This window comes from Rhea americana, unplaced genomic scaffold, assembly GCF_003343005.1.
Source record: "Rhea americana isolate MKP2758 unplaced genomic scaffold, rheAme1 scaffold_22, whole genome shotgun sequence".
Classification (NCBI taxonomy): Eukaryota; Metazoa; Chordata; class Aves; order Rheiformes; family Rheidae; genus Rhea; species Rhea americana.
In genome coordinates this window covers 2,604,745-2,615,417 of record NW_028186329.1, presented here as the reverse complement: position 1 = coordinate 2,615,417, position 10,673 = coordinate 2,604,745, and the positions used below count along the sequence as shown (strand labels likewise).

Sequence of the window (10,673 nt, the reverse complement as noted above, 5' to 3'; positions counted from 1 at the left end):
CCGTTGGAGCGGTCGCGCGCGCGGCCGTTGGCTCCGCGGCGTTTCCCGTGGAGGTGCCGCGGGCGGCGGGAGGAGCCGGGCCGGTCACCTCCCCGGAGGTGATCCAGGAGCGGGCTCTGGCCCGGGGCGCGCTGCAGTAGCTGAACTGCGGAGTTTCCAGGAAACTTCGGATCCTCTGCACAGCGCAGTTGCTGGGCGATGCGSAGGTGGGTAAGATCACCACAGCCCTCAGCCTCCTAGTCGTGAAATATTGGTCGTGGTACATTTTGTACAAGCTGTTTAGTCCTTGAGTGGTTTGGGGACTTTGCTGGTGTTCTGAGTATTCCTTAGGTCAGTACATAACTCTTTGGGTAAGGTCATCATCTTCTGAGCAATTTCTTTTGACTCYGTGCTGAGAATATGAAAATAATAAAGTCTTAGGCCTGGCACAGGATCAACAACTGAAGCTTGCCTCTTTGGAATGACTCCTTATTCAGTCCTCGACCACGTTTTGAACTTTGGAGCTTGTTTTGACCAGAAGCAAACTGATCCTCAAGTGTAAGCATCAGTGGTGAACTGAGTAGACAGCAAACACTGTCTGATGTGGCTGCCTGAACAATACCTGTTAAGAGAGCTCTGCCAAAGCTGTATACAACGGTCACTTCAGCATAGATCTGCTCTGAGGAGTGGCATTGGAGTTGAAGGTTTGCTTGGTCGCAAGGTTATTTAAATCTTCTCAGTTTTTTAATCTGGTTTGCTTCCTGCATGTTTTCAACAGAAACATTTAATGCTATTTAGCTAAAGGTATTTTTGTGATAATTGATAGTGTAAAGTTTGAGCACATCACATTTATTAATGTATTAAACTTTGTAACATCACAAGATAAGGATTCCTTTTCCTTATTGTTGACAGTAATAAATGAGAGATGATATCTGGTTTGAAAGAGTCACGTTGGAAATCTGTAATTATGAACATAGATCTGTTACCAGTTCCTATGTCTTAGCAGCATTGGCTTGCCTTCCTACAATAAATGAATATGATTCTGGAAAATTATTTTGTCGGCTGTATTCTGACATCAAATTTGCRATCTTGTGTATAGAGCAGCTCATAGACATAATTCTTAGCTGTTACAGTAAATCAATCTGTAAAGCTAAGAGTGTGATGTGGCTGGATCCTGCATAATGGATCTCTTAATACATACTTTGCTTCYTCCTTTGCCATATTGACTTTCCAAGGTTATTAAATGCGAAAAAGCAGGAAAATATTATTTTAGTTACTCAGAAAGACATGATTCAAAACACACAGTGAGTATACRCACTGAATAAGAAGGAAGCATTTTTATGTAGTCCTTCTTGAAAATAAAGCTGCATTTTTAAAGTGTGTGGCCTGAATTCACGGCTAAAGTAGTTCCATTGGTAGCATTATACCAGGAGTTGATTTGTCTCCAGGAATTTAAGACAGGAACTCATAAAATATTAGTAAAATAAGGGGAAGCTTGACTTACTAAACTAATAAAGTTTAAATTTCACACATTGTAAAGGTGTGTGGGGTGCTGGCATATTAAAACTAGATTAAAACTATCAGTTAGCTATAGTTTTTTGTCACTATAAATATACTTAAAAACCTCTCAAACAGCCAATAAATCATACTCGCAGAACTGCTGATATAAATTGGAGGAGTCAGCATTTATGTAACAAAATCTACTGATTTGTAGTTCCATGCTACAAGGAAGCAGAAGGAAATTTTGTTAATGAGTAGTTGTTATCCCTATATTGCATGCTACAACAAGTGCTTAGTCCTGCTAAGCGGTTGATTACAATCTGTAAGGAGTGCAAAAAAACAGAGTGAAAACAGAAGTTTACTGTAAGGTAAGCTCACGTGTTATGGAGCACTTGTGCAAACTGGTCTCCTGGTTTTGAACACTTGTGAATATACTTCCAAAAAGTCACTAAGGGWCATTCTAGACCACCACTGAGGCTGCCCTCCAGCCCAGACTTGCCTACGTACAGGCAGTGAGCTGGGGAAGGACAAACAGCAGCACACTCTCTGCAGCATGTGGGATCCAAATGTGCCATATTATCATGCCATAGGACATGCCCCCACAACCTGTCTGTCAGGCCAGAGGAGAGAAGCAGAAGGCAGCGTGCATCATGCTTGCTGGTGTTCAAGAGGTGCTTTTTCGCAGCTGCCTAAGTTTTTCACTCTGAGGAGCGGTACAATCTTCCCTTTAGTAATGGGCACATGGATCTGCACGATTAGGCTTACCAATATATGGGATTTGAGAGTCCAGGGTTTTTGCTGAAATTAGAGATGGAGGCATTTCATTTATTGTGATAACCGCAGTGAAACATTATGTGTTTAAAACTTTGTTTCAAATTTAAGTCTGTTACATGTGCTTTCCATTCAGGAGGCAGTATGAACAGAGGAGCAGATTAAACAACTCATGAAAAATGAAGTGAAAAATGAAATGGTAAGCAGCAAAAAAAATAAGCAGACTATGACTAAGAATTTTTCTCTTTTACTGAGAAAAATTCTAATGAATGTATATAGCTGGTGTGTGTTGTTCGTGTATCTGTAAATTGTGTATATATGTATACTACATGTCTAATCCTCCCCAGCACAGCCATGCCAGCCAAAGGGCCCAGTTCATTGCAGATGCTGCCATTTCTTTCATCAGTCACTGTTTATTATCTTTCTGTGGCCAAGAAAACATTGTAAGTGCAGTTCTGACAGCAGATACTTTTTTCCCTATAGAATTGCTGTGTCTTTTTAACATACTGATTTCTCAGAATTACTTGCTGAGTAATGTGGTCTAACACTTAGGCCTAACTACTTATTAGTTGTTTTCTTTCAGGCATTTGCTAAGAAAGGTCGATGCCTCTGATATGAGTAAATGCAGTATAACATTTCCTTTAAACTTCATGCTGTTACCTCTGGCATTCTGTCTCCAGCTGGGGTCAATATTACATGTAGAATTGTAACAGGAAGATATAACAAACCATCTGAACAATATAAATTCAAAACAGCTTTGGTCTTTGTTTCTAAGTTCTTAAACATGGTGGCTTATGTATATTCCTTAAACATTTTATATTAACAAAATTTACTAGCTGAAGATTTTCTTATTATAATTAATAACCCATTAGACTTTTTGAAACCGTATTTCATGGTTGGCCTCAGAAATACATTCTGGCTGAGGAGTTCCACAGAGCAAATATTTCCAGAATAAGAATTACTTCCTTCTATCACCATAGGTCTGAATGCCCAATRTATATTTTTATGTAAAGTGGTAAGAGGCAGCAGAGTTTTATGCATGTTCAAATACAATTAAGCATTCTTATTTTGCCTTCCTCAGAGGCCTTTTATTATGTAATGGTTTTTACTGTCTTGTTTTTACTTTGCGTAAAATTCTCCCTGTCCTGAATACTGTAAAACTTCACAAAGATGCCACTATAGCAAAAAAAAAAAAAAAAAAAAAAAAAAAAAAAAAGAACTTTAAAGGAAATTTATAAAACAAATCCAGCCATTATGTACTATGAATTTTTCAGCACAGAATGCAGTACAGCTGCGCTAGCATGATGTCATGCCTGAATCAACTGAGGCCAAGCTTAGTTTTGGTGCTGTAGTGACAAACCCTCTGGTTCCAGAGGTAATGCTCAGTTTCCTTAGGTCAGTCTTTTATGTTCCGAGGATGTGTAAGCTAAAGAAAAGTTCACAAAAAAGGGATAAGAAACTTTCAGAGTTTCTCTGTATATCATATTTTATAATTTTTTAGAAATTAAATTACCTGTATGAGTCTGCTGCAGGTGAATATACTGAACTATTTGTCACTGTCTCCAACATCAATTTATGAAGGATATCTTATTCACTATCCTATTGTGGAGAGGAAAATTGACCATGTTTTGTTTGTTGTGTTTTTTTTTATTACTTGGAAAAAAAGTTTCAAGACTGCATCATGTAGCAGAATTGCCTACGTCTGTCTTTTATAACAAGATATTTGTTACATGGATTCACAATTTAAAATCTACTGATCAATGTATGTTTCTTGGATCTTAATGATCTTGCTCTTAAATTAAGTTTTCATTTGGTGCAGGTTTTTTTGTTTGTTTGTTTTCATATAATTTCCATTGTCAAATAATGTACATTTTGTCACAAAAGAGAACTCATATAACTGTTTCCTCACTGATGGGTTGCTAGTCTTCCCTTCAAGTTTAGTGCTTAGAAAACAAGTTGTATATCCAGTAATGAGTCATGATCTTTGGTTATAAATAATCTCTGTTCTGTAATAACGATAGTTTTGTCTTTGATTTGGCTGCGCATATCCTATATCACTCTTTAAAAATGTCTAACTGTTGCATAGCAAAATTATATCTACTATATCTACTATATTTAAGATTTAGGTCAAATATGCTCCAGTTCTTCCAATAACTGTCTCCATTGCTACTCCCTCCTAAAATATGAAGCTGTAGTTCCTGAGTGAGCAAATGACAGAGGGCAGCAGTGAGGGTAAGTGATGGAGAACATGGAGGATGRATAGCGCTGCCTAAACAGTAGCAGGTTTATTATGCCTGAAATATTATAAAGGCAGTACAAAAATATCAGAAATCTCATGTCTTATCAGGTTGAGAGGTTAACTGAAGGTAGAAGGATTTTCATACTTGTCAATTGTATGCTTGTGTCTCTATTGAAATTGGAATTCATTGGAATTGATATATTCCCTAGAGAAATTTAATTAGGCTGAATCAGCATTTCCTGACAGTACACTGTTTCACTGAAATATTTTGACCAACATTATACTTGAGTTGCAGATATTTTCTGGAGCACAGAACTTGTTTAACTATTGCAGCCATCAGCAGTCTGCAGAAATAAAAAGTTATCAAGGTTATCTCATAGCAACAGTGTATGAGAAGGCTATTTATCTTTAAAATTGTCCCTACTTTTTTTCAACCAAAGTAGCATTCTGTTAACAGAGATACACTTTCAAAGAAAAAAACTTTGATAAAAAAGCAGTGGAAATAACTGTTTAATGTCTTTGTCTAAATATATATCAAAGAAATTCGGGAAATAAATGTTCTGTCATGTACACAGATCCAAACTGTAGACGTACATGCAAGATTCAGGACTGTGCCAGGTTGCATGTAGTAGGAGAGTGTTTTAGGATATTGCTTGGAAAAAGACAAACTTTTTCCCGTTCACATTCATTATCCTTAAGCAAATATACATCCTTTAAAACAGAACTGTTTTRCAAGGTGGTTGAGCATTATAAAGGTGAAGAATGAATAGAAAGGTTCTCAGAAGAATGGCATAGAGACTCCTAATATCATATCTAAATGAAAGTATTTTCATTTTTAAACAAAATATATCATTTTAGCCAATCATGTTTTGTAGCAGAAGAAAAAAAACACACACAAAAAATAAAAAATATATTTTCTTTTGAAAATACTGCTTTGATGAAGAATTTTCAACTGGCTCTGCTTGATAGCACTTCCATAGTAAAGGCTGCATGAGACTTGCATTTCTAGCAGGAGTGAATTACTATGCCGGTCATGTGAGATGGATCTAAATGAAGTAATGTGAAAAGGATAATATAATGTCTCTGGACGTCAGGATTTTGGTGAGGATTTAAGTAGCAATTTCCTAGCTAAACCATGGCTCTGGTGGTGGCAAATACACTTTGCTGTATATGGGAATGTTTTAAATATTATTTATTTAAACTCACGTTATGTATCCCTTACTTTTGATTTTGTTTCACTGAAGACAGATAAACAAAGATGGTCTTTACTGAAGGCTACTGAAATCAAGGATAATCTTTCCTTTGATATCACCAGCCATTGGTTTCAGTCCTTATATATGTTAAAAACTTCAGTCTGAATACCTAAGCAGTTACAGAAATTTAAACAGCTAAAACCCTTGAAATACATTACAGTAACATCAGAGCATGCGTGTTTTAAGCTATTTATTAAAAATAAATAATATGTATTAATATACACTTTCCATATTGAAATTTGTTTACATGTAAAAATATAGATGTTACGCAGGTCATTGATAGGCGCAGATTCAGCTAAGGGCTGTAGATGCTGGCATATCCTCCACTTCTTATTAGTGTGGTATACATGTGCCAGATAGTATGATGTGAAAATGACTGGTGACTGCACATATCCACTATACATTTCCCAGATGGACCAAAATGCCTGCAAAACAGATTAAGAGCCTCCATACCTCACTTTATTGTGTCTTCCTGGTGAGATTATGGCAAGGCCCCAAGGGCGTTGCAGGCCCTTCCCAGTCCAGCCCAGGGGGCTGTCAGTCCCTGCCCCACAATGGCACCCTGCCACAGCCTGGCCTCTGTCCAGCCAAGGCCCCTGCTGGCCCCGACCCACGGGTGCCTGCTCTGTCCCCACAGTGATGCCCAATGCCCTGGTGCCCTGCTCTCTCGTGAGTGGTGAGACAGGCCCAGGCCTTGCCCTGCCATTGCCAGGAGCTGCTGGCCACATGGCGCCCTGAGAGATTAAGCCATTCTCCATAGGAGTCCCAGGTGTATCTCACTTGTGTGCACAGCTATGGTAGGCRCCAACGGCACTTAAGGCTCAAGTCTCGGAAAAGTATCTCGAGGTGTGAGAGAAGTGAAGAGAAGCAGCTCAGATAGCTAGTTTTCACATCATTACTATCTGTCTCAGACTACACAGTCTCCTTTTTTTGCATGGTAAGCATCCATGAGAAATTTAATGTTTCCTGAGTATTATTAACATCGTTTTTGTTATTATATATATGCGTGTGTGTTCCTATAAGTAAACAGGTAAATACAGAATTGCCGGCCAACAGGGGAGTGCACAGAGCTATGACCCCAAAGGAGCCAAAACTTCCACAAATTATAACTAAAACAATGCTTGAGACATCAAATGGTTGTCATTTATTAATTACTATAAAACTAACTGCTTTCCGTAATATTTGCAATGTGTTTTAAAGCATGGCATTTACTGCTGTCTTGGCATTCMAAATCTTTTCTGCATCTGGCAGAAGCAGCAGTCCATTAAAGACAAAGACTTCAGGGATTTTGAAGATTTTGAGTGATCTGGACTCAGTGTGCTAAATTTGACGTTACCTTCCAGGCAGTCTTCCTATATTCTCATTTCTCTGTCCTCATTCTATCTTGCCTGAATAATTAGGTAATTGATTAACTCTTAAAATGTGCTATGTGTTTTAAAATTTGTTCATAAATGTGGCCTGAGGTGCTGGCATGCWCTGGAAAAAAAATGGGTATCATAAAGCTACCTGTCCCTCTTGCCTCATTTCCATTTATTGGYGGAAGCTAGGACAGAACACTGCTGTCCCAGCTAAAAAAAAAAAGTGGGTAGAAAGTTTGCTTAAGTTAGCTAGTAGCCTGCCAGTTCACACTTTCTAGTGGTGTCAGTCAGTTTACAGGGAAATACTGTCTACCTAAGAACCTCATGGAGGAACATGGAACTTGAGAAGGTAASTATGTCTGGCACAAATGAAAAAGGGTTGGGTGCAGAAATTACAAAAAGGTAAGGGCTGGTATTCTGGAGAATCACATTCTTGATGCTTTAAGAAAGTACTCCACTGCACAGCTTGGCTATCTTGCTTAAAGGAATATTACTGAATTAGAACTCACACCTACTGTTTGAAATCCTAAGTTATTGGTTGTTTTGTTTGCTGGTTTGTGGGGAGGTTAATCTTAAGAGTACTATGGCTGAAACCTGTGTAGCAGGAAACTTTTTTTCTAGTCAGCTGACTTAGGTCATTTGGCAGCTTTCTATGTACAGTCAGTTTACCTGTTTTCTTATGTAAAACAGCTGTAGCTAGATTGTGATATGTGTATAATGGTTTTCTTTTCCTATTGTTGGATACCTAACTTTAGATATTCTAGATTTGACTTTTAGAGATCACAAGGACTTAAATTTCCTGTTGATTTGGTGGAAGTCTTAGGAGCCCAGAACCTCCAGAAATCAAGTAGTTCACACYATCTTTGAGATCTCAGATTTTGTCTACATAAATACTGGAGAATAAATGTGACTAATATTGGTACAGCATTGCTCTTCCTGCTTGCATTGGTTTTCAGGTATATTTTTGCATTTCAGTGTAGAAATCAGGATATTATGGAACGTTGATTGTAGAATAACCTAATGTTGAAAATAAATTATGGGTTCATTTAACTTAAAAGATAAAACAAAAATAGATTGACACTTAAGACCCTCAGTTTCAAAAACAAAAACTGCAAACTCTCCTTTTGAGAAATATCAAACTTGTTTGCTGAGAGGGGTAGACTGAGGAGGACAGGCAGCAGTATGGTCACCTTACTGCTTGCCCTTCTTCCCTGTTTTCTTTCCACATCTTCCTGGACACCACTCATCCTTCCCAYCAGGGACAGTGAGAATGGACTTCAGGAAGGATAGTACCTTCTGCTGCCAAGCTTGTTGTCTGCTTTAAATACGGTTTTTGCCATCTGAAATTCATATTTTTGACTGCAGGAGTGGACTACCACACAAGTCATAGCAGGCACTGAGAAGTCTGGGGAACTACTGCTTATACTTCTGCTTCCTAGCTGATGTGGTACGTCTTCTTTTTAAAGCTTGGATTTGGATCAWGATACCAGTCACTAAGCTCAAGTGGTTTTATTCTCTTTTGCTCCATATCACAACTAGGATATCAGCTGTTCATAGCAGTTAGATGAAAGTGTCTCCAGTGAGTTTTGTAAAAGGAAAAGTTAGAAACTACTGTTTAGGTTTAAAGAAGAGTCTTGGGGCTTGCCTTGAAGATGCAAAAATTAACAACAACTTTTGTCCCTCCTCCCTCCAAGGGGAAAAGCTGTCAGAAAAGACTCAACAGATACATATTTGCTTAGATTTGCTCTGGTCATTGCTAATGTCTTTCTTAAGTTAGTTATTTACCTGTTTCCTTCCTTGGGAGGAAACATTGTTTTAGGAGTGCTGTATGGTTARTAAGAAAATACATGTGCTATATTTGCATAATGTGTGCAAGAATTCTTGTGTGTGGTGTTGAACAGCTACAATCTATGGGATGTGGCTGAAGAACAGTGATCTTGTGACTGGCTGTCCAGCTGATCCAGCAACTTTCTGTTTTCAACATAAAAGAAACAGCTGCAGTGAGCAAATGGACTCACGCACGAAAAACATCCTTCACAGGACAGAGAAAGAGCAACTGTTGGTAAGACTAAGAAAGAGGCTGGAGGTCARAAGTGGAACATGATGTAAATCTTCGAAGACTACAGACTGTATATATTCTGAAAGAGGAAGGCTGCTTATGGGCTTTTTCTGCTTCCATTCTCTTGATGGAGTATGTAAACATGTTGGACAGAAGCTTGGGGCTATACTCCATGCTTTAGCCATCCACCAAGCAGTGCTCTGGGTAATGGAAACTGGAAAACTGCAGAGACTGAGAATACATGARTGTATATTTGTACTTGCCAACAGTTTTATCTTATAAAAACATAGAGGCTCTTTGCCTTGCAAAGACTTAATCAAGATGCAATAAATATTAACAATAAGAACTATTGGCATCAGTTATTCTACTTGAAAGGAACTGTATGCCAAGAGGAGTTTGATTACTTTGTTGATATTACGAATTCATGAGCCATTGTCAACAGCCAAGAAGATCAAGCTGTTATGTAGGAAGAGCTGACTATCTTCAAAGACTGTATAGGAGYAGAATAACATTTGATAGTATGAATAGAAATTATATGTCCTTTATAAAGCAGAATTTSTTCCATACACAGAAAATAGGATAGGGGAAGACTTAGCGGACCTGATTAATCACAGGATGGCAGAGTGACAAATGTAATGCTACTGTGAAACAGGCAAATGCTGTTCTAGGCTATTTCAAAATAGGTATTTCCAGTAGGCATTGATAAGGGTGTCAGGGATACTAAAGGAAATGAAGAGGCTGTCCTRTATGAATGAGATGAAAGGGCTTGTTTAATCTGGAAACATGAAGACTGTAAAGGAAATTAATTTTCTCTAAACGCAAAGGAGGCAGAAAGATCAGGATGATGGGGGAAGCCATGAATAAGTTTGGAAATTAAGTACTTTTTAAGCACCAGAGCAGGCACCATCATGCCTGATTATGAACTGTTGGAAGAGAAAATGTAATTACCACCTTTTGAGGTAAAATTTGATAAATAGAGAGAAAATAGTTTGTATCAGTAGCAAGAAGGGCCGGTGTTCTGTTCCTGGAACACTCRCCTGTTCTATCGACCACCAAAAAAACTGAAGCTTGTACATAGTGCTACTGAAAAAGCTATTTTTTGTTTTAGTTTGTCTAARCTGAGCTTTACAGGTGCGCCAAAGTCAAAGGTGGCCGCAGCTCTCCTGCAGCAGGGAGCAGGACCTGTGTGAATGCCAGGGCCTGCCAACTGACATGGAAGGAGAACAAGGCCCCCAGACCCCCTGGGCAAGCCAGGGAGATTTGCCCAGCACTCGCTTGCTGGTCCCTAGGGGGCTGGCCTCCGAAATTATGAGAGCGGCCAGCCCCGCTTCGGCTAGGCCACTCGCTCCCTCGCACGCCACAGTGGCTTTTGGCACTGAGGGAGGCTGGGGGAGAGGTGGAGGAAGGACCTAGCGAGGMTCTGCCTAGGGGCCTGCACAGGAGGCGAGCGGGGCGGGTGAGCCGCCCTGCCGCCGAGCCCCACCAGCCCTGCCGCTCCCGGGGGGTCCCGGCCG

At 39.3% G+C, this 10,673-nt stretch overlaps 1 protein-coding gene across 1 annotated transcript in view; it reads left to right on the top strand.

Annotated features, from left to right (window-relative positions):
* The first annotated feature begins 8 nt into the window (after positions 1–8).
* Positions 9–10,673, top strand: part of MCC (MCC regulator of Wnt signaling pathway) — a 209,081-nt gene continuing 198,416 nt past the window's right edge. Inside the window, exons 1-2 of the mRNA XM_085305365.1 lie at positions 9–206; positions 2,387–2,449. Coding sequence (XP_085161491.1) covers positions 2,442–2,449 — 8 coding nt within the window. The 5' untranslated portion in view covers positions 9–206; positions 2,387–2,441. The remainder of the gene's footprint in view (positions 207–2,386; positions 2,450–10,673) is intronic.